This window comes from Oryzias latipes, chromosome 23 (assembly GCF_053564925.1).
Source record: "Oryzias latipes strain Hd-rR chromosome 23, Olatipes_Hd-rR_3.1".
NCBI classification, from domain to species: Eukaryota; Metazoa; Chordata; class Actinopteri; order Beloniformes; family Adrianichthyidae; genus Oryzias; species Oryzias latipes.
The window spans coordinates 23,170,886-23,197,087 of NC_136259.1; the positions used below are offsets into that span (position 1 = coordinate 23,170,886).

At 37.4% G+C, this 26,202-nt stretch overlaps 3 protein-coding genes and 1 long non-coding RNA gene across 8 annotated transcripts in view; 3 read left to right on the top strand and 1 right to left on the bottom strand.

Annotated features, from left to right (window-relative positions):
• Window positions 1-13,303, top strand: part of fgd6 (FYVE, RhoGEF and PH domain containing 6) — a 31,200-nt gene extending 17,897 nt beyond the window's left edge. For all 4 annotated transcript variants that reach the window (XM_011491292.3, XM_011491293.4, XM_020714125.3 and 1 more), the window contains exons 7-21: window positions 1,253-1,409; window positions 2,960-3,047; window positions 3,872-3,922; window positions 4,003-4,061; window positions 4,137-4,208; window positions 4,333-4,401; window positions 5,753-5,836; window positions 6,034-6,113; window positions 6,188-6,290; window positions 6,363-6,506; window positions 6,593-6,695; window positions 6,959-7,053; window positions 10,652-10,780; window positions 10,863-11,011; window positions 12,138-13,303. In XM_011491292.3, coding sequence (XP_011489594.1) covers window positions 1,253-1,409; window positions 2,960-3,047; window positions 3,872-3,922; window positions 4,003-4,061; window positions 4,137-4,208; window positions 4,333-4,401; window positions 5,753-5,836; window positions 6,034-6,113; window positions 6,188-6,290; window positions 6,363-6,506; window positions 6,593-6,695; window positions 6,959-7,053; window positions 10,652-10,780; window positions 10,863-11,011; window positions 12,138-12,180 — 1,426 coding nt within the window. In that variant the 3' untranslated portion in view covers window positions 12,181-13,303. The remainder of the gene's footprint in view (window positions 1-1,252; window positions 1,410-2,959; window positions 3,048-3,871; window positions 3,923-4,002; window positions 4,062-4,136; window positions 4,209-4,332; window positions 4,402-5,752; window positions 5,837-6,033; window positions 6,114-6,187; window positions 6,291-6,362; window positions 6,507-6,592; window positions 6,696-6,958; window positions 7,054-10,651; window positions 10,781-10,862; window positions 11,012-12,137) is intronic.
• LOC110017617 (uncharacterized) lies at window positions 97-16,773 on the bottom strand. 2 transcript variants are annotated; one of them, XR_013653558.1, is made up of 4 exons: window positions 16,663-16,773; window positions 10,977-11,163; window positions 10,769-10,904; window positions 97-251 (listed from the first exon to the last, which is right to left on the bottom strand). It is a non-coding gene; the product is annotated as an uncharacterized LOC110017617 (long non-coding RNA). The 2 variants fall into 2 exon arrangements; XR_002872839.2 differs by lacking the exon at window positions 97-251 and adding an exon at window positions 10,351-10,690.
• On the top strand, window positions 13,837-15,958 carry ndufa12 (NADH:ubiquinone oxidoreductase subunit A12). The gene is made up of 4 exons (XM_004083216.5): window positions 13,837-13,995; window positions 15,071-15,156; window positions 15,249-15,336; window positions 15,699-15,958. Exons 1-4 carry the CDS (start codon window positions 13,907-13,909, stop codon window positions 15,877-15,879), a joined length of 444 nt encoding a protein of 147 aa, XP_004083264.2. The 5' UTR covers window positions 13,837-13,906; the 3' UTR covers window positions 15,880-15,958.
• Window positions 16,774-22,234: 5,461 nt separating the features above from the next.
• LOC101171048 (transmembrane and coiled-coil domain protein 3) overlaps window positions 22,235-26,202 on the top strand; it is a 54,071-nt gene continuing 50,103 nt past the window's right edge. The window contains exon 1 of the mRNA XM_023952238.2: window positions 22,235-22,794. Coding sequence (XP_023808006.1) covers window positions 22,750-22,794 — 45 coding nt within the window. The 5' untranslated portion in view covers window positions 22,235-22,749. The remainder of the gene's footprint in view (window positions 22,795-26,202) is intronic.

Consider the following 26,202-nt stretch of genomic DNA (forward strand, 5'->3'; position numbering starts at 1 on the left):
CGACCAAACATTCCGAACAGCTCAAAACCGAATTCACGTAAAGACCCGGTGGAAACCCAAATGCAGGAAAGAACCACAAACCGCCATGCAGCAAGTCCAAAGGGTTTAATGTCAAAGCATTAAGCCAGGAAGAGCACAGCTGGAACACAGAACCAGCTGATACTTAAGGCTGATGGAGAATTATCGGCAAAGTGCAGTTAGCTGTGACTGCTCAACACGAGCACAGGTGAATGGGCGGAGTCACAGCCAGCCTGCAAAGAAACAAAATGACACGACATCAACGGACATCTGCACACATCCACAAATGCAAGAAACACTTGTTGATTACGTGTATCATGAAAGAGCGAAGTTTCATTGGTGCAAAATGTGCGACACGGCCTTGAAGCTTTAGGGCGCGTTGCTGCATTTCATCCTGCGGGTGTGGTTTTCTGCAGCAGACCTTTGAACTTTTTCTTTAACTCCTTAAATAAATATAAATAAATCAGAAAAATGGTCCCAAAAAAACTGATGTGCAAAGAAAAAATGCTGTGAAGATCTGGTCTGAATTAACCTTTTAGTATCTCAGCGCCTGGATGCAAAGAGGAATGATCTCAACCGTATGTGTGAGTGTGTGTGTGTGTGTGTGTGTGTGAGTGTGTGTGTGTGTGGGGGTGTAAGGCCACATATTGCTCTTATGCTTGTTTTCAATTTATTCCTCAACCATGTTTCCATCTGAAAGGATGAACAGATGATAGCTGAGCATTTACCTTAAATATATCACACCTTGTCACATAAAGCTAAAAACATATTTATACTTATGTAATCCTGGATCAGTCTATCTTATGTCAGTGTTATTTGTTTAACATAAATATGCTGGAAACACAGTTTAAACAGCTTTTATTTGGAGTTTTGCTTTCAGATTTAGTGGAAATAATCCCACCTCCTTCATGATGGTGTTTTTGAATTCTCAGATTAGTTTTTTTTAAGCTCAGCTGCTGAACTCTGTTTTATTTGGAGCTTGTTGATGGATTTTTAAGCCAAACGGCTGTTGAGTCAGAAATGACTTTTCTGTTGAAAAAATGACAAATTCTTCTCACGAATGGGACGTTTTTCACTCTTCCTTAACAAACGGACCAAATTTGAAAAAGGAAAAACCGTGAGAACCGCTTCAAGTTTTCTCTGTGTCCTTACAATAGGAATAAAAAAAATGTTCATTTCAGGGCCCGAGCGAATTCAACGATGGAAATGATTGTTTTCGTCTGTGTGCTAACAGGAGCGACCACCAGAGGCTGGCCGACATCTTCGTCCAGAAGGGTCCGTACCTGAAGATGTACTCCACCTACATCCGCCAGTTCGACAACAACGTGGCTCTGCTGGACGAGCAGTGCCGCAAAAACCTGGGATTTGCTGCAGTTGTCCGAGAATTTGAGGTGGATTTCAAACCCTGATGTTATTTACCTGCTATGATCATCAAATGTAGAATATTATCGTATTTAATTTGACATTATTTGGCCTTTTTAGAGCTTTGAAGTGAGATAGCAAACCTTTTTAAATCAGGGGGTTTAGAGCAGTGTTTTTCAGCCTTGTTTTAAGCCAATGTAGACTTTTTCCTTGACAAAAATCCCACGGCACAGCAGTGTGCAAAAATGTAAAATTAAAAAAAAATAAGGAGAAACTCCAAAGTCTGAATTGATGTACAGTCCCTCCACAATCGCAAGCGCATTTTTTGCAATAATTGAGAGAGAAAACGCTGGAAGTTTCAGCTGTTTTTTTCTAAATCTTGTATTACAAGTCATGACAGTTTTTAAAAATAATTTTCCACTAAACAATTTACAATTTTGCCCTGGTATTTGTTTTTCCCTCCAGTTTACTAATATTCTGTTTCATTTAACCTAACAAAAAAACAATAATATTTCTTTCTAAACAGTGATTTATTTTTCTAACGTTATTATATGATCACGGTGGCGCAGTGGTTAGCGCTCTTGCCTCACAGCAAGAAGGCCCCCGGTTCAAGTCCCGGCTGGGGGACATGAAAAACACAACATCAATGGGGGACCTTTCTGTGTGGAGTTTGCATGTTCTCCCCGTGTATGCGTGGGTTTTCTCCGCGATCTCCGGCTTCCTCCCACTGTCCAAAAACATGCTTCATAGGTTGATTGGCAACTCTAAATTATTGAATATATGATCACATCACAAAGACCAACTTTATATTCATGTTTATGTTCGGTTAAAAAGTTAACATGTTGAAGTTTTAGTAGTTTTTCTTTTGTATTAATCAAAAATTATGTCTTTGAAAACTTTAAAAAAAACATTTTATTTCTTTTTGGGTGAATAAATTGTTTGTGAAATGTGTCTTTTGGCCACTTGGCCTTAATCCTGTTTCTTTAATATTGTTATTACTTCTATTTAAGCTTAACTTTAAAATTTTCAAAAGGGACAGAATTTGTCCTTCAAACAGATGTTATTAGAAAAGTGTTTCAGTTAGAAAGATGCCTTGGACCAAAGAGTGTGATGTCTGGCCCAATGCATCATGGGAGATGTAGTGCAAAAACCAACACAGATGCCAGACAGCCTCATGTCTTTGAACTTTGGTATTTGGTTCACTTTTTCCACGCTCTGACGCCGCTAGAGACCAGCTTTAGCTCTTATTTGTGCTGGAACTGAGAGACTTTACTAGTCAAGTGGAACCAGGAAGTGAGGACTGCTGGTTGGTCAGACTGATGACGTATGATTAAGGCTCCACGAATGATTGGTGGAGACAGTTGAAGGGGCGGAACTTTTCTCAGTGTTTCATCAGGGCCTGTTTGAATGAACACAGATTTTAAATCTTGGCGATGGTAAATGTTTTTACATAAATGACGCCACATTAGTGTGCCTCGGCTAAACACTGGTTTAGACATCCCTGAAAATGCAAAATGTTGTACGATTCTTCTATGTGGGTGTGTGTAAAATGTGTTTTTTGTCGTTTGTTCTGCCTCAGATGAGTCCGCGATGTGCCAGCCTGGCTCTGAAACACTACCTGCTGAAACCGGTGCAGAGGATCCCGCAGTACCAGCTGCTGCTCACAGGTACCAACAACTTGTTTCATCCTCTCAGTCCTGCTGCTGAGGGGCTGGAACATCTTGATGCCGTTTTGTTAACTCCCAAGGAGAGACATGGAGCTTAAGTCAACTCTTACAGTAGTTTTTCTTGTACCACAGCACCATCTAGTGGTGAATCTTATATGGAAACACAGATAAGCTATCCTTGAAGCCCTAAATCTCGCTTTTCTAAAGCCTTTCAGAGTAAACTATATCCATATTTTTATGATAATACATATTAGCTTTAATGATGAATGATTTTTCCATGAAATATGAGTTATTTTCACCGTTCACTTTCCTACTCAGAGGTAAGACGACTTGCTCTCTGAGGCACCGCCCATTTCATGACATCAGCCTAGAGTTGGCCTTGGCAGCGTGTCTGCCTCTCGCCCTCAAAAGCAAACAACGTCCAAAATGGTTGCTATGGAGATAAAACCATAAGAAAGCTTCCGTTTTCATAAAATTGTGGCGTGCAGGTCTGACCAGGATGGCAAGAATAGGGGGAATAGAGTGAAGAGAATCAGCACATAGCTTTCTTCTGCAGTTCATATGAGACATTTAAAAAAGAACTCTGACCAGTCCGAGCTAGGGGTTAATTCTGACTATAAGTGTCGCCACCAGATGTGAAAAAATATGCAAAATTGTACTTTTCTAGTTGCAGTGTTTCAGAAAATGGAAGAAAAGGCTTTTAGATATCCTTCTGCTTTCCAAAATAGAGCAGAAGAAAATCTCCTGTTCATCCACTCCTGCTGCGTTTTTTTGGAACAAAAGTGTTTAAAAATATTAAAGCTGAAGTCTGTCTGCTCTCACAGACTATCTGAAGAACCTTCCAGAAGACTCAGAGGACTACAAAGACACACAAAGTGAGAGGTCAAAGGGTGAAATCAGTGTTTTCTTTTTTACTGAACACACATCAAACTCCTGTTTTCTCTTCTACCTTCAGCTGCTCTAAGTATAGTGAAGGAAGTGGCCAACCATGCCAACGACATCATGAAACAGGGGGTGAGACTCCGTCTACAGCCGTGTTTGGTCGTCTTTGGCCACATTTCTTTGCTCATCTTTCTCTTCTGCTTTCAGGACAACTTCCAGAAGCTGATGCAGATTCAGTACAGCCTCAACGGTCACCATGAGATCGTTCAGCCCGGCAGGGTGAGTCCAGATTCAGTCTGGGTCCGGAGGTCCACCAAGCTTTCCGTTTCTGTGACAAATCCTGGACTCTGCCTGTTTTCTGTCTTTGTAGCTGCAGCTCAAAGCAACTGTTTGTGTTTCCCAGGTGTTTCTGAAGGAGGGAACTCTGATGAAACTGTCCAGGAAAGTCATGCAGCCGCGCATGTTTTTTCTGGTGAGCGGAAAATCCGGTGGTTGTCGTTGTAACCGCCATGTTCTTTAAGCTCCATCTCATTTCAGTAAAGGATAATGTCCATTATCAGAAATAATTAGACTTTGCAGAAGCTGAAAAAAAGCTTGTCGCCGTGACGTAGAAGCTACCACGGCAAGTCTAGAAAACGTCCTAGATAACAACAGGTTTTTGGGTTTTGTCTATAAAAAAAGGTATAATCCTAGTTAAAAGACCGCTGGAAACGCTTTTACAATAGTTTCAAAGATGATCAAGTGTTTACACAACAAAAATACAAGAAAAAAGTCAGAAAATGGGAAAAACCTTCTTTAAATAAGCAAAAAACTCTACCAATGGGGTAAGAAAATAATCTTACCAAGATTTCTTATTTTAAGAAAGTAATTCTAGACCCGTTTTCTCAAACTAAGATTATTTTGCCACAGATAAACTATCTTGATAAGATTTTTTTTCTTGCAAGACTGAAAATAAAACAATTTTTTCTTTTTACTTTGTTTCAGCGTAGAACCTTTTTTTTTCCCTCTAAAGATTATCTGCGTTTACATGGACACATGGACACGAAAAGCCTGGTCAGAATAAAAATGCGTCCTGTAAACACGCCTTTCGGAATACCCCGACCCGATCAGGCTCATTCGGATCAAAGTTTCCTTCCCATCAAGATGAGTGGGTTATGCCGATTGCTAATCCGAATGTGGTGCATGTGAACAATTTCACGAATGCGCTGGTTTTTACGCCACGTGTAGACAGGATGCGCTCCTTAGGAGGTTTCCGAGCGCAGTTCACAATGGGATACATTTGTTTCATCGCCCATGTACACAGTTCAATACTAATGCCATCTTTGATCCGAGTAAAGACATTTTTGCACACGGACACCCAGTTTATGTTTGAAACCTCTGCTTTTTTAGACTCCAACCACCTTCGGCTCTGCTTTCACTCTCAGAGTTCAAACTTTCATGGAAAAATAAGTCCAGGATTAAAGAATGAAAAACAAAGATTGAAGATATATGAGGATTTGGCAAACTGAACGCATTCTGTATAAGAGATGCGGGATAGAGGAGATTGATTGACAATGCTCAACAGCCAATAAGAACGAACACAATGCACTGTAAAAAATATATGGGGATATTTAATCAAAAGAATCTGTTTTCAGTCATTGTTCGTCTTTTCATTTTTTTTCTGTGAATTTTCTTACTTTGATTTATTCTTTTCATAGAAAAATATTTTGATACCTGATAAAATTGAATTGCAATGTGAAGTCATAAAAAGTGCTGAAAGGCCGTCTGTAAAAAATGTCTTGAATCAAACAAAGAAAGTGTTTTTTTTCCTTTTGTTTTTCCAGTTCAACGATGCTCTCATGTACACCACCCCAGTCCAGTCTGGCCAGTACAAACTCAACAGTGTTCTCTCTCTGGCTGGAATGAAGGTTAGACACTTAATCTGGGATTTCTTTTCTCTCTGGTGTTCTTTATCTATTTTAGTTCACTTTTATTCTTATGCGTTGCGTTTAGAATTTAGAAAAAGATTTGATTACTTATAGTTTTCGTCCTTTAGCCTTATTTTTAGCGGCCTGTATTCCTTTGACGTTTTCTTTCAGCTGTTGTTGGTTTTCTGTGTTTTCAGGTCAGTAAACCCAGCCAGGAAGCCTATCAGAACGAGCTGAACATTGAAAGCGTGGAGCGCTCTTTCATCCTGTCAGCCAGGTTGGATTTCTGCCATGTACTTCATTTTATTCATTTAGAAACCTCAAGTTTAACTGTAGCCTTTTGTGCTGCAGCTCAGCAACAGAAAGAGATGAGTGGCTGGAAGCAATCGCCAAAGCCATCGACGACTACACCAAGAAGAAAATAACCTTCATTTCCAGCCGCAGTCAGGAGGAGGTGAAGACGCAACTCTGCCTGTAAAACCGTCAGATCTGCGTTCCCGTTAACCGCCACTCTGCTCCAATCCAGGCAGAGGTTTTTGTCGACAACGGAGCCCCTTTGGGTTCAAAAGCTCCCATCTGGATCCCGGACTTGAGGGCCACCATGTGCATGATCTGTACCTGCGAGTTCACGCTCACCTGGAGGAGGCATCACTGTCGCGCCTGTGGGAAGGTCTGCAGCTCCTCCCCCCTCTTGCCTCAGTCCTTTACTGAGCGCATGTGGGACTTCCCTCCTTCTCACTGTGCTGTTTCCTACAGGTGGTGTGCCAAGCGTGTTCCACCAACAAGTACTACCTGGAGTACTTGAAGAACCAGCCGGCTCGTGTGTGCGATCACTGTTTCGCCAAGCTGAAGGAGAACAGTAAGTGAAATGTTATTCCCCGATTTTGGACAGACTATGGTACCACAGTGGATGGAAAAACAACAAATTCTTGAAACTCACTGCTAGAGAGGTCGGGTAACACAAAGCTCCAAAACATCTGACAGAGTTGGCTGGCAGCAGTCTGATCTCTGTCTTGTTGACGTCGTATGAAATTTGTCAGTCTTGTTTGTTTTGTGATTTTGTTTTTCAAAGAAATTGAAGTTCACAAAGAGATTTTTTTTTTTTTTTTTTTTAATGCTTAGGTGACCGATGCGCCTCGACTTCAGTGTCTCCGATCAAGTCTGGAGCTTTCTCCTTCACCAGGAAGCAGAAGAAGATTCCTGCTGCGCTAAAAGAGGTAAAGACTGTGAACTTGTAGCTTCTTCCTTTAGTTAACACATAAACAGCAGATCTGTAGCTGCAGTGTTAACATTCTTTACAACTCTGTAGCTCTTTAACCGTTTACGCAATTCATGTAATTCCAACGATTCTAAAGGTGATAAAAGCAGCCTAATGCTGATATGCAGCACTTTACAGTAGACGTGCTTCTGCAGTCAACGTAAATTAGATCATTCTGTTGTGGAGAAAAGCGACTTTGATAAAAAGTTCAGTAAAAAACGTAAAGTTTGCAAGGACACAAATGTTAAGTTAGTAAATTAGTGTAAAGTAAATAAAGTAACATGAAGTTAGTAAAGTAAACTGACGTAAGGTTGCAAAGTCAGAAGTAAAGTTAACTCAAAGTTAGTAGAGTAAATTCACTTGAAGTTAGTAAACTAACCTAAAGTTAATAATGTAACGTAAAGTAAACTGACGTAAGGTTTGTGAGGTTAGTAAAGTAAGATGAAGTTAGTAAAGTAAACTAACGTGAAGTTAGTAAAGTAACGTGAAATCGGTAAAGTAAACTGACGTAAGGTTGCAAAGTCACAAGTAAAGTAAACTCAAAGTTAGTAGAGTAAATTCACTTGAAGTTAGTAAACTAACCTAAAGTTAATAATGTAACGTAAAGTAAACTGAAGTAAGGTTTGTGAAGTTAGTAAAGTAAACTAACGTGAAGTTAGTAAAGTAACGTGAAATCGGTAAAGTAAACTGACGTAAGGTTGCAAAGTCACAAGAAAAGTAAACTCAAAGTTAGTAGAATAAATTCACTTGAAGTTAGTAAACTAACCTAAAGTTAATAATGTAACGTAAAGGAAACTGACGTAAGGTTTGTGAAGTTAGTAAAGTAAAGTAACGTGAAGTTAGTAAAGTAACGTGAAGTTAGTAAAGTAAACTAACGTAAAGTTAGTAAACTAACGTGAAGTTAGTGAAGTAACGTGAAATCGCTAAAGTAAACTGACGTAAGGTTGCAAAGTCACAAGTAAAGTAAACTCAAAGTTAGTAGAGTAAATTCACTTGAAGTAAGTAAACTAACCTAAAGTTAATAATGTAACGTAAAGTAAACTGACGTAAGGTTTGTGAAGTTAGTAAAGTAAACTAACGTGAAGTTAGTAAAGTAAACCAACGTGAAGTTAGTAAAGTAAACTAACGTAAAGTTAGTAAACTAACGTAAAGTTAGTAAACTAACGTGAAATCGGTAAAGTAAACTGACGTAAGGTTGCAAAGTCACAAGTAAAGTAAACTCAAAGTTAGTAGAGTAAATTCACTTGAATTTAGTAAACTAACCTAAAGTTAATAATGTAACGTAAAGTAAACTGACGTAAGGTTGCAAAGTCAGAAGTAAAGTAAACTCAAAGTTAGTAGAGTAAATTCACTTGAAGTTAGTAAACTAACCTAAAGTTAATAATGTAACGTAAAGTAAACTGACGTAAGGTTTGTGAAGTTAGTAAAGTAAACTAACGTAAAGTTAGTAAACTAACGTGAAGTTAGTAAAGTAACGTGAAATCGGTAAAGTAAACTGACGTAAGGTTGCAAAGTCACAAGTAAAGTAAACTCAAAGTTAGTAGAGTAAATTCACTTGAAGTTAGTAAACTAACCTAAAGTTAATAATGTAACGTAAAGTAAACTGACGTAAGGTTTGTGAGGTTAGTAAAGTAAGATGAAGTTAGTAAAGTAAACTAACGTGAAGTTAGTAAAGTAACGTGAAATCGGTAAAGTAAACTGACGTAAGGTTGCAAAGTCACAAGTAAAGTAAACTCAAAGTTAGTAGAGTAAATTCACTTGAAGTTAGTAAACTAACCTAAAGTTAATAATGTAACGTAAAGTAAACTGAAGTAAGGTTTGTGAAGTTAGTAAAGTAAACTAACGTGAAGTTAGTAAAGTAACGTGAAATCGGTAAAGTAAACTGACGTAAGGTTGCAAAGTCACAAGTAAAGTAAACTCAAAGTTAGTAGAATAAATTCACTTGAAGTTAGTAAACTAACCTAAAGTTAATAATGTAACGTAAAGGAAACTGACGTAAGGTTTGTGAAGTTAGTAAAGTAAAGTAACGTGTAGTTAGTAAAGTAACGTGAAGTTAGTAAAGTAAACTAACGTAAAGTTAGTAAACTAACGTGAAGTTAGTGAAGTAACGTGAAATCGCTAAAGTAAACTGACGTAAGGTTGCAAAGTCACAAGTAAAGTAAACTCAAAGTTAGTAGAGTAAATTCACTTGAAGTAAGTAAACTAACCTAAAGTTAATAATGTAACGTAAAGTAAACTGACGTAAGGTTTGTGAAGTTAGTAAAGTAAACTAACGTGAAGTTAGTAAAGTAAACCAACGTAAAGTTAGTAAACTAACGTAAAGTTAGTAAACTAACGTGAAGTTAGTAAAGTAACGTGAAATCGGTAAAGTAAACTGACGTAAGGTTGCAAAGTCACAAGTAAAGTAAACTCAAAGTTAGTAGAATAAATTCACTTGAACTAGTAAACTAACCTAAAGTTAATAATGTAACGTAAAGGAAACTGACGTAAGGTTTGTGAAGTTAGTAAAGTAAACTAACGTGAAGTTAGTAAAGTAAACTAACGTAAAGTTAGTAAACTAACGTGAAGTTAGTAAAGTAACGTGAAATCGGTAAAGTAAACTGACGTAAGGTTGCAAAGTCACAAGTAAAGTAAACTCAAAGTTAGTAGAGTAAATTCACTTGAAGTTAGTAAACTAACCTAAAGTTAATACTGTAACGTAAAGTAAACTGACGTAAGGTTTGTGAAGTTAGTAAAGTAAACTAACGTGAAGTTAGTAAAGTAACGTGAAGTTAGTAAAGTAAACTAACGTAAAGTTAGTAAACTAACGTAAAGTTAGTAAACTAACGTGAAGTTAGTAAAGTAACGTGAAATCGGTAAAGTAAACTGACGTAAGGTTGCAAAGTCACAAGTTAAGTAAACTCAAAGTTAGTAGAGTAAATTCACTTGAATATAGTAAACTAACCTAAAGTTAATAATGTAACGTAAAGTAAACTGACGTAAGGTTTGTGAGGTTAGTAAAGTAACATGAAGTTAGTAAAGTAAACCAACGTGAAGTTAGTAAAGCAAACTGACGTAAATTTAGTAAAGTAACGTAAAGTCAGTGAAGTAAACTAATGTGAAGGTAGTAAAGTAAACTAACGTGAATTTAGTAAAGTAACGTAAAGTTTGTAAAAAACACTAACGTAAAGTTAGTAAAGTAAACTAACGTAAAGTTAGTAAAGTAACGTGAAGTTAATAAAGAAAACTAACGTGTAGTTAGTAAAGTAAACTAAAATAAGTTTTGTGAAGTTAATAAAGTAAACTAATGAATAGTTAGTAAAGTAAACTAACGTGAAGATAGTAAACTAATGGGAAGTTAGTAAATTAACGTAAAGTAAACTCAAACTTTACTAACATAAAGTGTTGCATGAAGGCGCAAAGCCGCTTTTTCTCCACATCAGCTGATTCACTGTGATCACGTAAACAGTTGAAGAGTTACGATCTGTCAAAGAGTGAGTGTTATCTAGGTGTTGGCGGCGACCTTTTTGCCGTTAAAGGGTTAGGCTTTAGTGTTTGAAAATCTCTTGTTGTTCCAGGTGTCTGCAAACACAGAAAACTCCTCCATGAGTGGCTACCTGTACAGGTCAAAGGGCAACAAGAAACAGTGGAAGCGGCTGTGGTTTGTCATAAAGAACAAAGTCCTGTACACTTACGCCGCCAGCGAGGTAACCCTCACCGCCGCGTGCAACGCTTTTGCTGTTCTGAAGCTGTTCGCTCTGAGATCTCATCAATGCTGTTTGCCTTCAGGACGTTGCTGCCTTGGAGAGCCAGCCCCTGCTGGGTTTCTTCCTGAGAGAGGAGAAAAACGGACCGGCTCAGAAGCTGCAGTTCAAGCTGTATCACAAAAATACACTGTTTTACATGTTCAAAGCCGACGACATCCCCACAGCACAGAGGTAAGGCGCTGCACGCCACGCTCTCCCCCACCGTTCTCAAGCTCCCAGGCCACGATGGGATGAGAACTGTTTATGAGAACTGGAGTGAGCGAGCGAGTGAGAGGGAACCCATGGGAAAATGGCCTATTACGGCTCCAACCAGCGGTCACTTCCTGTTTGGAACATCAAGGGAGAGGGGCAACTCAGTCCAGTTCTCGTATACAGTCAATGGTGCAGACCAATACTTGTTTTGCTAAAATACTGAAAGATTTTAGGCTTTGTGTGTTGGTCTGCCTTTCCACTGCACTGTCAAGAAGGGATCAGACACCTGAAAATGTATTTCCAAACCAAACCCAGAAACTTTAAGCAGCAGCTCTGGTGTGGACCAAACAGCTCAGTGGGAAAGGACCCGTTTCCTGTTCAGATGACCTTTTTTGGTTACTGGGGTAACAGCAGGAGCCGCTCTTTAAAACCTCAATATGTGCAACCAGGTAGTTTAAAAAATCAGTTTGTGCTCACCGGCTGATAACTTTTCACTAAATTTGTCTTGCCATTGATAAAATGATGACTAGACTTTTTTTTCTAAACAAAAAAAAATGCAGCTTCCTGGAGCTCCTTCAAATTAAAAGGTTTTGTTTTACCAATTAAAACAAACCTTAGGCTTTTAAAAACAACACATGTTGATTAAAATCGGGTTTTTTTTATGTCAAACTCTGAATAATTGTTAAAACTCTTGTTATTATAACAGAAGACAGAGTTTTGTAGTTGAATCCAACTCTTTAAAGTCCCCCTCTGATCATCATTTGATCGATTTTCACAAAATAAGCTCTTTTTTTTGACAACATTTTTTTGGTCTGTTCCTGATTCACAACAATTTGAATAAAGAAATACTCATAGAAAGAAAATTAAGCTCCAAATGTAATTTATATGTCCACCATCATGAGAAAAAGGCCACAAGAACATGTGAAAAACACCATATTCCTCAGAGTGGGTCTATAAAAGTAGTCAATTAAAGTAATTATACATACAGCCTTTGGTTTTCTTTTTAATTCTGGCTGAAGTCTTCTAAACCTGTTTTTCTAATAATTTTAACAGCAGCAACTGTTTATTAAAACTGTTCTGATGGGAAACTTGTTTTCTTTTTCAGATGGATCGAAGCCTTTCAGGAGGCCATGATTCTTGAACAGTAGTCACCATTTCAGATGTTTACTGCCCGCGCCCCGCCCCCACTCAGTTCCATAATCAGCCCCCCGACTGATCGCCCGCCTGTCAGGAAAGACTGGAGGTAGATTCTGTCTACAGCACAGCCCACACCTGGAGACCCAGACAGCCGTCAAAGAGCTGGAGCCAACTCATTCTGACGCGCAACCATCAAGGCTAAGAGCGGGTCGGCGCCGCAGGTCGACGGGAAAGTCCAGACGTACGTGTGCGGAGGTGCCAGCTGCAGCAGTGGGGGTCACTTTCAGACCCTCAAGAGTCAGAGACAGAAAAGGTTTCGTTTTGGGGAATTCATTTTGCGCCAGAAAAAGACGATTGGACGGCAAAGCGTCAAAGAACCAACAGTCAAGTGAAGTTTTAAATGTGGATTTGTCAGAATCATGAACGGTGAATCAAAACAAAAGTTGGATTTTACTGTGAAAATCAAGGCGCATGACACATACTGGTGGATAATATTTAGCTGTTCAGTTGATCTCTAACCATCATAACCATCAAAGCATCCTGGAAAAAACTGGAAATGTGTTGAAACTTGTAGATATTTTCAAAATAAAATATGTCTGACCTGTTTAGCCAGAATGGAAGGATTGAGTTTACGGACACAAACAACATTGACTTTCTGACTTCAAAATCAAGAGCTAATATTTATGAATAGGAAGGTTTTTATTTGCAAAACAGAGGCTGACACTTATTTTGAAAGTCATTTTCATCCTTTTTATAGCTTTAATTTCTCATTTAACGCAGAGCAACTTTATTTTTGTTGTAAAAAAGCCACAAATTGGTTTTATTCTTTAAACTCTTTACAGTGTCTGGGAACATCTAGCATTCAGTTTGCATAACAGCCCAAGCATCAATCAGTTTGATTTGTTTCTTTTCATTTAGAAAATTCAACGTCTGCTCGAGACTTTAGAGCTCTTAGCTTTATGTTGTATTTATTTTTCTGAGGAGAAAAAGCTGCCTCAGCTCGTGATGAAGATGCAAAGAGTTGATCTGTTTGTACATTAACATTTGTAAACACTTTTCAGTGTTAGAGTCTCTTATCAACAACTTTTCTAAACTGTCAGGCAACAGTTTTTAATAAAACATAGAAATCTTTCACTCGTGCTTGTTCTCATTTTCAGTGTCTGTTGGTGAATAGTAAATGTCAAGATGAAAAGATTAAACAAAAACATAAAGAAGATTACAAGAGTGTCAACATTAGGTTCATGCAGCCGAAATAAACAAAGACTTAGCTGGTTATTCTCCTGCTGAAAATTGATGTTAAAGCTTTTAAAACATTTTCGTTTATTTTTGTTATTTCAAAAAAGAAAGTTATTTTAAAATATATACGTTTTTTGTTGAGAACATTATTTCGTATGTTATTAATTAAATAATGGAGTAATAATCACATGGTTATGAGCAAAAATTACCGTAATGTAAACTATGTTTATATGAAAAAGATATGTTGGTCTGTGTCTTAGAGTAGAATGAATCTATTTTTGTATTTTTAGCAAGAAATGCTTAAATGAATGATGTTGTTTTACAGCCTATAATGCTACATAATTATCTTTATTTTGTTATTTTTTTACAGTATATTTTCTAAAATATTCCATATTTGAGGTCCTTAAGTTTCAGTGCGGAACGATTCTTTGCCAGCTCCTGTTTCTCGGAGCATTTTCAAACACAGGAGTCCGTCCGTCCCCGTATCCTGTCCGTCTAAAGATGGCGGAGTATGCTAACCTGGTTCGAAGGGCTTTGGGCCAAATAGGAGGTCACGGAGGAGTCCGAGGATTTCTCCTTCAGCTGTTCAGGTCAGTTTAATAAAACATCTTTATCAGTTTTGGTTTTATACGAAACTAATGAAAGTAATTTGAGATTAAGACTTCAAGTTACAGATTTACGTGGAAAGGTCGGTCTTACTAGCTTCATTTGCTTATTTCATTAGTGGGAACAAGTTAATGTTTTTTATGTCTATTTTTCAGCTTTGTGGTTTAAAAAGAAAACTTAAATTCAATTTTTAAAACTTAAGACTGATAGATGTCTACACGGGTTGAACAATCTTGACAAACTTAAGGGTTTGTCCAAAGCCAAGACAGCAGAGACATAAACAAATATTCGTTCATATTTTGTCACTTAAACTTATGTCAGACAATCGAGTGTATAACATTTCTTTAATGAAATATAAATGATTGTTCAGAAGTCTAACTTTTTAATTTTAAATCAAATATCTTGCAGGAATTGTCAAATGTTTACATTGTATTAATTGTGAGTCTTATTTTGTTAAGGGTCAATGTGGGTTTGGTGCTTCCTGAGCTTTCAGTAGAAAACCAATTTAATCAAATCACTTTTATTTACATTACTTAATATGACCGCACGACATATTAAAACTCAAAACGTTAAAACAGCACTTAAGAGGTTAACCCAATGAAAAAATATGGTAATAAACCATCAAAATACATAAAATAATAACAGATGAAAAGAAAATGAAAAGCATCAGAGTCTCATACTGTGTTTAAAAAAAACTGGCTGTAAAAATGATTATCAGGATGATTTTTGTTTTTTTTATGAACAGAGGATTCCTGCCAAATGCTTGGTGGTAACACAGCTAAAAATCTGTCATACCTAAATGATCAAGATGGGATAATCATGATAAAAATACACTGGCTTTATAGTCATCATTACGACTTTATAGTCATAATTTTTATGAAGAGGAGAGAAAGTTGTTCCGTTGATGCGAAGCTGCATTCAAGTCCCAAAAGCCATTTTCCTCTTCACTGCGATTTAGCTGCAATGTTTTTATTATATTAAGTAATGAGGCGCCTCAGTTTGACTAGGGGAATTTTCTGTAAATGCTTGAAAAATGACTAATTACATTTTTGTTTGCAGAGTAAATGATGTGAAAACAGGCACTTTGATCGGTGTGGACAAATATGGAAACAAATACTATGAAGACAGAAAGCATTACTTCTTTGGTGAGTCAAATGTCTCCAAAAGTTTCTATTTTCTTTTTAATGTTGGATGTTAAAAGTGTTTCATGTTACTTGTGGTTTTGTGTTCTGTCCAGGTCGTCACCGTTGGGTCATCTATACGACGGAGATGAACGGGAAGAGGACATTATGGGAGGTGGATGGCAGCATGGTTCCTGCTGAATGGTGGGATTTGTTGTTTTGTAATTATCCAAACATGTTAAAGTCCCACTCAGATAAAAATAAAAATAGCATGTTTTTAACATGTTCTTGTGGCAATTTTCTGATAATGGAAGACATATAGAAAGTAAGTTAAGCTTAAAATTATCTTTCTGAGTATTTCTTTATTCAAATTGTTGTGAATCACGAGCAGGCCGTTGGAAAAGATCATATTTGTTATGTAGAAGATACACTTACTCTTTGAAAAAAAATACATTTTTTTATTTTATCTAATAACGGCATAATCATTATAAAAAAAAATACCTATAAAATAGGATTTAGGAGACAGTTTCAGTCTGAATTCTTCCTTTTTCACCTCCATCCTTCAGGCACCGCTGGCTGCACTGCATGACCGATGACCCCCCCACCACTCACCCTCCAGAGCCCAAGAAATTCCTGGCTGAGATCCACCAGTTCAACGTGAGTGGCACCCCACAGCAGTACGTGCCGTACCCCACCACTCGCAAGAAGATCCACGAGTGGGTCCCCCCAAAAGCTGGAGCCCAGTGACTCCAGATGGCCGCCACCTTTCCCATTCTGTAAAATATGGTTTTCCTACCTGTATCTAAAATAAATTCTCTAGACAAGAGTTTGTGATAGAGGCTCTTCATTTGTGAAAACCAAATTTAATGCATTTATCCACTTTACTGTATACTAACTTCATTTCTGATCAGCTGTCACTGTAAGTCACTTCCTGTCTTAGTGTCAGTTTAGAACCACAGATAAACTAGCGTGTTTGTGATTGTTCTGAGAAGGAGAACTGAAGACCGTAAAGCATACAGAATGAACATATGAAGGCTGCGAACTAGCTGTGAGAAGCAAAACCCCAGCATGCACTCCAAAATATTAGTCCCATTGTAACAAAAACCTGTCATAAATTTCCGTTTATTTCAGAATTATTCTTTTTTTTCTGCACCTCGAGGATTTTTATCAATCAAACCTAAAACAAATAAGTATTACAATAACAGCCGAATTAAACTGGTCTTTTACTGTTTTTTCATTTATTTATTTTGAAATAAAAAAATTAACAGTTGTCAAAACTTATGCATCATCACTTTACACCCTGGATCATTTTTTTTATTAAAATGTAATTATTGAAAACTACTGTGTTATGGATTGTAATGGATAAAAAGTAAAGTTTGCCTCAAACTGTTAGCTGGTGAGGCTAAAAACATAAAGACGAGAATGGAGACATGACTTAGGAAAATGTTGACCTTCTAAGCGCATAAACTACATTTTATTTGATTTTTTTCAGAAATAATAAAACTTAAGTAATAATAAAAGCGTAGTTACCAAATCCTTCAACGCATTTCTTCTCTCTCTCTCTTTTTGTGTGACCTAAACAGTCTCCTTGAAGTGCTGACGGTTGTTGAACTCTTGTAACCATGGTAACAGCGAGTTTTCTGTGTCATTTTGGAACGGCGGATTTTTTACTTTCTTCTGTCATTTAAAACTCGGTAGTACATTTTTGATCATTTACAGTCATTAATAAAATACGAATTTCTTTCTCTAATAAAAAAAGTATTTTTTTTCTCTCTTTTTTTTGAACAAGTTGAACGTTGGTCGTCGTCCGAACTGGTAAGCGAGCGTACCATTATTTTAGTCTTTTAGATTGCAATATAATGGTACACATTCTTTTTTTCTTTTCTTTCTTACTTGACTAATCAGTCTCCCGGAAGTACAGGCGGTTGTTGAACTCTTGTAACCATGGTAACAGCATAGTTTTTCGTGTCGTTTGGGAGCAGCGGAGAGTTTTCTCTTCTCTTCTGTCATTTAAAACTCGGAAGTAAATATTTTATCATTTAATATTATTAATAAAATATACATTTGTTTCAGTAGTTTAAAAAAACGTTTTTTCTCTGTCTTATTTTTATTTTTTGAGTAAGTTTCCCGTTGGTCGCCGTCCGAACAGGTAAAACTAGCACACCATAAATTTACGAAATTCCTTTTGGTCTTATAAATTGCAATAAAATTGTACATATTATTATTTTAATTATTATTATTATTATTATTTTAATTATTATTATTATTATTATTATTATTATTATTATTATTATGTTTTAATATTTTGCAACAAAAACTAAATTTAAAAAAATTAACTGAATAAAATATACGAAGTTCGAAAGTTTTGCTGAACTAGCTAACATCTCACAGTCCTTTTGTTGTGGTTCATCAAATCGCAAAGATGAACTATTCAAGAAATATTTTACTTTAAGAATGAGTAATTACCTCTTGAAATAAAGGAATGCCTGTAAAAAGTTATTTTATAGCATATTTATTAAATGATCTGTGTACTTGACCAGAAGATATTAGGGTAAAACGAAAACTAAATACTTATTGACAATTCAATTTTACATAGAAATCTACATGATAAGAACAGTTGTTTTCCTTAAACATACAATAAAAATACAAAACAATATATAAACAAATAATAAAATAAAAAACAGGAGTCTCCTTGTTAGAAGTAATTGTGTAATTCTTATTTAACTTTTTTTATTTTGAAAATAAAAAAATATGCTTTTAATCCTGTTTCTTTAAAAATAAAATAGAAATGCGTTCAGGTTGTCGCCTTATGTACTGATGTAGTATTTCAATTTGAATTAGCAGCAAAGCTAAAATAACATTAATGGTTCTCATTTGAACTTTGTTGATTTGATGCTGTATTTTTTTATACATACATATTTTAGACAAAATTGTAATTTTGTATTATTTTCAACAACATATAATTGTTTTATCATCTTCCGTCTATGGAACATTATCCAGGATGAAGATGAAGAGGAGGAAAGTCATCACAAGTTCCAGATTCTTATGTAATTACCATAAACAACCAGGAGGAGGCGCTCTTGATCTATGACTGTAAATCTGTTTGTCCTTTTTCCAAAATGTGAGGATGGAAGAAGCTTTTGGCCTTTGGAGGAGCAGGAGAGTATCTGTGAAAGTTATAGTTTCTGATGATCAGAGTACATTATGTACGAAATAAAAAGATTACTAAACAGTAATTCAATGCATTTCAGTGTTTTAGTATTCACCTCTGTAAATGTAAACTTTAAAAGAGGTATTGTTTCATTCCAAATTCGATTTGTAAAATTCAACTGTATTTTTACAAGGAAATTTGCAAATACATATTTAAGCACATAGGCTATGCTAATTTAAATTTGCAACTAGATTTTATACGTTTTCTTAAAGAAGAACTAAATTCCTGAAATACTTATTTGATTAGATTACTATTTTCTTTTCATTCATTCGAAAAATTGTCTTTGTATGTTGAGATCCGCTGGCAGTTTATTTTGCTGAACGTGTATCCGGCTCTCAGATTGGTCGATTACCGGTTTTCTTTTTCCTTCGGCTTTACTCCATCCATCATCCATCCGTTTTCTAAACCTGCTCAGTCCCACACCAGGTTGCTGGAGCCTTTCCTAACCACTGTGGAACCGTTCATCAGTGCATCAGGGGGACTCCCATTCACTCCCAAAGGACGTATTTGCATATCTTTGTATATCTTCAAGTAACCTACCACAGCGCATGTTTTTGTTCTCTAATTGTCAATCCATTTGCAAATCTGTTTTTCAATGTATCTTCAAAATCATCTGCAAATTTAATTGTGAACGCATTTAATATTTTCATTTATTTCAATAGTATTTCTGTTCTTGGGATGAACTTTGACCATAAAAAACCTCCATGAATGTTAAAAGCAAAAACCTGATTGTGATTTGCTGAGAAGAAGGCGGGGCCATTTAGCTGTTGATTCAAAGGGAAGCCATGATTGCCGATGGCTTGTGGAGTCACGCCAACATCCGTCGCACCTGAAAGTGACGTAGATCCTCCTAATTGAAAAACGTGCCAAAGGTTCACATCTATAATAGAAATAACCACAAGTTCTCTTCAAATTGGGATTTAGATTTTGTTTTATTGATCTGGATATTCAATATAGAAATACAAATCCTATGTGAAACTCTTGAAATATAACCGATCACTGATCATCATAAAGTTGTATTAAACAGAGACTACTCCGCTCCTTCATATTTGGCTCCCTCTTGTGTTAACAAATCCTAAAGGATTTATAAGCCATAAACAATCTGTTTCAATGTTTAAAAGTGTCAAAAAGCCATTTTTTTATGCAGAAATGTGTTTTTTAAACATGCTGATAATAAGAATACAATCTATATGATACAAACATATAGGTTATAATAGTTAGAATATTAACAATAATAAGAATATTTATAGCAAAAAATGTTTGAAAAGAAGCAAACAGAAGCTTAGTTTATTAAGGCCTAAAAAAAGCAATTTTTTACTCCCAGGATAATTATACTTGTAATTCTCAGTCATCTTTATCAACAGTCATATGCAAAAACAATAATAGTGACAGTAACATAATAATATATACATATGTCTAATCCTGTTTTCTATTAAAATCTTTTTTTTATTCGCATTATTACCTTTACATATGCTCGTATTTTCCTTACATTCCTAAATCACATGCTTGTAGCTATTTTTTCACTTTAGAATATCTTTTCACTTTTAGTTTCATAGCCATTTAAAATTTTGCTGAACATACAGACGCCCCCCCCCCCCCCTCCTCCCCCGGTTGGTCCGTCCCATCGGTAATTTAAATGTTCTTGTTCCTCTCAGATTATGGGAAATCTCTCTAAATATAAATACTTTCTGGATGGTATTTGGCAATAGCTCAATGCTTTATATTGTATTAGTACAGTTTTGATAGTAAAACTGTAGTTTTCACAGTTTTGACTGTATAAATAGTTGATTATAGTGAGTGTAATACTTTCTGGATGATCTCCTCGTCATTAAACATGTAGAATAGATGTGATGAAGATTTATCATTAGACATTCACATGAGCAGGTGATATTTTTTTTTTAGCTGAAAGCTGCTGATCTCCGCAGTACTTTTGCTGATCCTGCAGTTTCCTGCCTCACAGTGACTCCAGTAGCAGGTTGAAGTCTCAGCCCTGAGACTCTCCTGGCCGTTTGGTTTCCGCGTCACTCCACCTCAAACCCATCTGTCTCCTGGCCGTCATCAGGCCCCCCTCCCTGTGGATTTGTTTGTTTTTAACGTGCCCCCTCCCCCTCTGACTCCCTCCATGACTTCTTGCTTCGGCATGTGACACTAGAGATGAGCACTGCCAGACATTTCTTTCTACTCCAAATCTCAAAAGATTGCCCCCCCCCCCCCCCCCCCCCCTCCAGGGTGTTCCTGCTTTTTTCAGACTCCCTCCTCCAGCGAGCACTTTCATTCAAATCGTCCCAGTTTTGTCCTCCCCCCATAAGAGGAGAGGAGGGAGCTCGTCTGTGGAGAGATCAGGAATCCTTATAATCCTGTTTCCCTGAGAATAATAATGTTTTCAGCTCTAGTTTGTTTTGTAGCAGGACCCAAAACTGTTTAGCGTTTGAACTTAAACATTCATTTGACCCATTTGAAGACCCACTCCAACAGAAATGACGTGTTTTTGTGGCATTTTGCTGGTGATGGAGGACATGTATTAAAAGAATTAAGCTTAAAATTGCTTTTCTGACTATTCTTTTATTCAAATTGTGAATTAGGAGCAGATGAAAAAAAATCGCACTTTGATTGTATTTGTGATGTAGAAAATGACATTTTTGGTGGGCCAAAAGCCCCCTGCTCCAAGCTCTCAGGAATGTGGAGGGGAAGGGGGGCCGGGGTTGCTCCATGCCAACAGACCCACCCACAACTCTGAGAGGGAATTTCTAAGGAACTATTGCCCCTCCACAGAAACTATGTCCTTGAAATTGACAGGTTTTGATGACTAAAAGACTGCTGGGAGCGATTGAAAAATAAATCAACAGATGATCAGAGTGGGGGGGGGGGCTTTAAAGTTTAGATGGGCGTCTTGAAGAAATAAAAAAAAAAGGTTTAGTTTCAGATGCAGGTTATAACACAAATTCAAAGTTATATAATCACATTTTTCCTTTTATTTTTGTAAGAAATGTTGTGGAAAATTTCTTGGCTGTAAAATATTTATACGGCAGCCAAAAAAGGAAGCATATTCTTATTCTTGAGGTCTGTAGATAAAGTGTCAATTCTAAGAACAAGAAATTTTGTGTTGTTCATAAATTATTACTAATGAAAGTAATTATTTCAAGTTGAAATAAAAAATAAACATCATAAACAGAAATATAGCGATGAATGTCTATATTTACATAGAAAAAATATATATCATATCAAAAATAGATCATCTTTTGATATATTATTAAAGTGGTCTTTTAGTCATGATTGTGACGCTTTTAGCCAAAGGGTTTAGCACGGAAGCGTATTTTTTACGTCGCACATTCGATCTTTTTTAAAGGTCATTTTTTCGTCTGGTCCTAATTCACAACGATTTGAATTAAGAAATACTCAGAAACGCAATTTTAAGCTTAATTCTCTTTATAAATGTCCTCCATCATAAGAAAAATCTCACTGGAACATTTTAAAAACACCAAACAACTTATGGAGTCCACGCCCCTTTTTTAATTCAATTTAAACTTAAATTCACACAAACAGTATTTTTTACTCAATTACAAGTAATATAGACTGAAAACATTCAATAAAAAAGTATTAGTACATATGAATGAATCTTGTTGACTCTCTTATGTCTTAATAATACATCACCTTTGTAGTTGCATAGAATTTTTGTATGGATTGACATTTCTCAATGAAGGAACAGGGAAGTATTTGGTTTCATAAAGACATCTGATCCTCTCAGAGGGAATTTATTGTCCCAAATGCAAAGTCAGAGAACTCTGACTCTCAGACTTGAGTTGATTCATTACTTAGAAAAGGACATAAACCGATAACGACGGTGACCCTTCCTCCTGGAGCCTGTTCAGAGTGCAGTTTCAGTCACGTGCACACGCACACTCAGGCTGTTATCTGGTTGTGCACATTAGCAGATCTGTCCTGCGTGGAGCGTTCACCCCTCAGGGAGTCAATCCTGCACAGACTCAGCGTTCCCATTTCCTCAAGTCCCCTCCTCTCACCTCATCCCATGCTGCTCCCTTAACCCCGGCTGGCCGTTCTGCTGCTGTGCTTTGATGGGGAATTCTGGCTGATGGGGATCAGCGGGAAAAAACTGCCGTCTCCCTGCGGCCTTTTAAGGTAGTTCTGACGCTGGAGAGCGGCAGCGCTTAAGGAGAGTAAATCTGTTGAATGCACACGAGGAAGGAGTTGGAGTCCTGATCTGAGCCGCCGCCACAGGAAGAGCAGGGTTTCACAATGTCAGGGTTGCACACAGGACTAGATACAAACACTCCTCCTACCCCGGAGAGCCGGATCTAAAACCAGCCGGGCAGCCTGAGCTCTCTGAGGAGTCTTCTGGGGCTCCACTTTGAAGCACTTTGACCCCAGGGGAGTGACGAGGAGACGGCATGAGGAAGAACTACAGCGATATCCCACTCATCCATGTGACAGAGGTACATTTGCACTCTTGCAGTCATCTGCCGTTTCTGCCACCAGCTCTGAGAAAGTGAGTGTCAGGCGTTCATTTACCCGCGGATCGTCGACTTTGGGAGCTGCAGCGTCGAGAACTGAAAAAGTTAGGGTTCTGAACGACCGTTTCTGTTTGAGAAATGTTTGCATTTGTTCATTGTGAGATCTGTTAATGGAAAAGGAGCTTTAGTGTTTGTCCTGTCTGCGTGTAGAAACGTTTAGATCTTCGTGGAACAGTTTTTCAGTTACAGGTTGACTCAAACAAGTTTCACCACGTCCTTTTTTTTCTGGGCTTTCTTTTTAGGTGCCTGCAATGGTTTTGTAACATCTGAGGAATGTTGACAGCAGAACAGACAAAGTTTGCAAATCCAGAGAAAAATTGCTAAAATATTTGTTAATGAGTAAAATTGTGAAAGAAAAAAACTTTCGGCAGTCCTGAAGAGGAGGAACCCGATTCTTCTCACAATTCTTCTTTTTTTCTGCACCCTTGAGCTACAGCTTTGCACACGGCCTACTCACAAAATGTACTTAAATTTGTACACACCTAGTACCTGGCGGTAAAATGAACTTTTGTCATAGTCCTACCCTCCCCTCAAAAAAAGTAAAAATAAAAGTGACATCACAGTGTCGAGGATGTCCAATTGACCATTTGTTGTCACATTTTCCCACAAAAAGACAACTTTCATTTGAGCGATCTTCACAAAATTTCACACACATGCTTCCGGTTCAAGTCTACAACCACATCAGGTCAAGTTGCGATGACCTTTGACCCCAGGAAGAGGCCGCCATCTTAAATTTTACCAAAACATTAACCTTTAGTGGCTTCTACAGATTTAAACTACAAGGGACGTAGATTTCCTAACTCCTCAAGCATCTAAGCTACTCAGGAAAAAATATTGGATTAACATTTTGTAGATTTTGAACGGTATTAGCGTGATGGCGTGCAGGGTATATTTTAAAAAATGTAATATATGAATGATTTCAGATGACATTTGATATGAACATTTTAAGAATGTGAGCGCGGTTGACAAAAAACCTCCGTTGCTAAGGAGATCCAAAATTTTACTTTTGTCGATTCTTTTAAAATTTACATAGAACTGTTCGTCACCCCCAGGCGACCCAAAAATAAAATGGTTGCTATGGAGATAAAGCCAATAGGAAAGCCGCCATTAAAAAAAAAAATGTTTTTTTGTCACATGCAGCTCTGCACAGTGTGGCAGGGAGAGAGGGGAGTGTGGTGGTGGTGGTGTGGGGGGGTGAGGCTGAGTTGTTGTGCCTGCGGGCCAAACAACCCCGCTCGCAACTTTCATTTTTTCTGTGCCAGAGGACAGGTTGTTCTTCATGCATTTATCTGATCGCTGCAATCCCTCCATCTAAAAGTCCCTTTATTATCGCTGCAAGAGAAACATCCCTGGACAGAAAGTCTGTGCGCTTTGTGTACTTGATGTCTGCACACGGGCACTAAGATGCCATCTAAACAGAGTTACGTAACCCCTCTACTGCATGCCGAAGCCTTTGTCAGCCCACAAACGAGGAAACGGTGGAGGGAAGAGGCAGCAGGACGTCAGGGTCCATCAGTGTTTCCTCAGCCAATCCACACGTGAGGCGCTGTCAGAGCCTCCGGAGAGCCACGCTCCCGCCAGGCTGCAGACTTTGTTAACACATTGGAGAGCTGTGGTCGTCTCCATCCGTTTACCATGGCAACGGTCATCCACTCGGACACTTCAGCGTGTGCTCCCGTCTTTAACCCCCTCGTGTTTCCGCCAGTGACAGCAGGTGTTTTAGCCGTAGAACGGCGTCAGCGCTCTGATCCTGGGAGCTCTCATGCTTGAACGAGCTGGAGGAGGAGTAATCCAACCTGAAGAGAGCTTGCAGGCCTCCACTCCTTTCTGAATACAGCAGCCTAGTTCTGCGCTTTTCTGCTCGTTAACAAATAATTTACTATTTAGATGCTTTTCCTGTAAGAGGCAACACTTGATTTGAATGTTTTTAATACTTTTTGTATTAACATTAACGATAATCCAAGTTTTCAGTTAGATTTAAAACACGGTCTGTACAAAAAGGAGAAAGACAGAAAAACTAAACTTAAACAGAATATTTAAAAAAAAAAATCTTTTAAAGAGTTAAGGCAGTCAGGCACTGCTTAATGATAGTTATTTACCTATTTCCAATACAGCTCTTCTTCTTTTTTCATTTAATTGAATGGAAAAAGCTTTCCTGAGTGCCAGATGAAACACCGACAGAGCATTTAGAGGGGCTGCACATTATCGATCAGGTCCAAATGGTTTGTTTCAACAGAAAAAGGGCACAAATCAATGTTTGACCCGTGAAAAAACATGAGCGCTTTAAAGTAGGAAGGAGGATTTGTTTTCATCGAAATGTGCGGAAGGGGCTTTTATTTTTATTGGAAAGGATATTTGCAGAATATATTGTGTTCTGCATTTGGAAAATAACTAACAAAGCTCAGTCACTGCTTCATCATTTGAGCTCATATCACATGGTTTGGTAGATAAGGGCCAAAAATGTACTTCTTTCTTTAAATAAGATAACAAACTTTATAAAAACTTGGCTTCATTCAGAATATGAGATTCTTTTTGTGGTCATCTTAACCACTAATCTCCTTTTGATATCAACCAGAACTTTCATATGGTCTTGGGTTGTTTTGCAAATTGTCTTCAATTAAAATTAAGCATAAAACTGACCGCGAAAGTCTTTTTTTTTGGCTTAATGGTGTTTTTTGTTGCTGATTCTTGAGCTTCCTGAATATTTTCTTGTTGAGGACAAACAACCTTTATTTTGAAAGGTTATTCTCCACTTTTGCTTTCAGTTTGTCAGAGTTTCACACCTGTTGGATTGAGAATATCTATCACCTGGAAGGCTCTGGTCGATTTGCTGCCAAAGAACCGTTTATATATTTGTTTCAGCTGATTTCCTGTCATCTGTCCCCATCAGTTAGGGGGTGGGAGGTGGGAAAGGGGTGGGGGGTTGTGTCTAAGTCTGTTTTAATTTTCGCACTCATTTTTACATTGTTTATTTTGTTTTGTCTTAATGTAAAGCACTTTGTGTTATGTTTTTACAGAAAAAGTGCTTCATAAATAAAGTTTGATATAAATTGTATTTTTTAACCAGAAGCTGCACATGAAATTCTATAATTTTCAGGAAAATCAACAGTCTGTCTAATGTATGAATTCTGGTTGTTTACTGACTTGGAACAGATTTTTCTGTTGTGCATAAAACTTTGTCAAAATGCTTCAGTGCGACTTTTAAAAAGCCTCACTTCTTTGATGGATAGTTGGAGCATTATGGGTAATGTAGTCAGTAGCCTGGCAGAGTGACACGTACAACATATTATAGAGTGAAATATTGAGTGTTGTTTTGTATTTTATTTGTTC

Bases quoted from the DNA above. Each gene is read 5' to 3' on its own strand.
- ndufa12 (XM_004083216.5), top strand. From the start codon at position 13,907: ATGGCGGAGTATGCTAACCTGGTTCGAAGGGCTTTGGGCCAAATAGGA. The intron at 13,996-15,070 runs GTCAGTTTAATA...TTTTGTTTGCAG, and splicing joins TTTCTCCTTCAGCTGTTCAG to AGTAAATGATGTGAAAACAG. The intron at 15,337-15,698 runs GTGGGATTTGTT...TCCATCCTTCAG, and splicing joins AGCATGGTTCCTGCTGAATG to GCACCGCTGGCTGCACTGCA.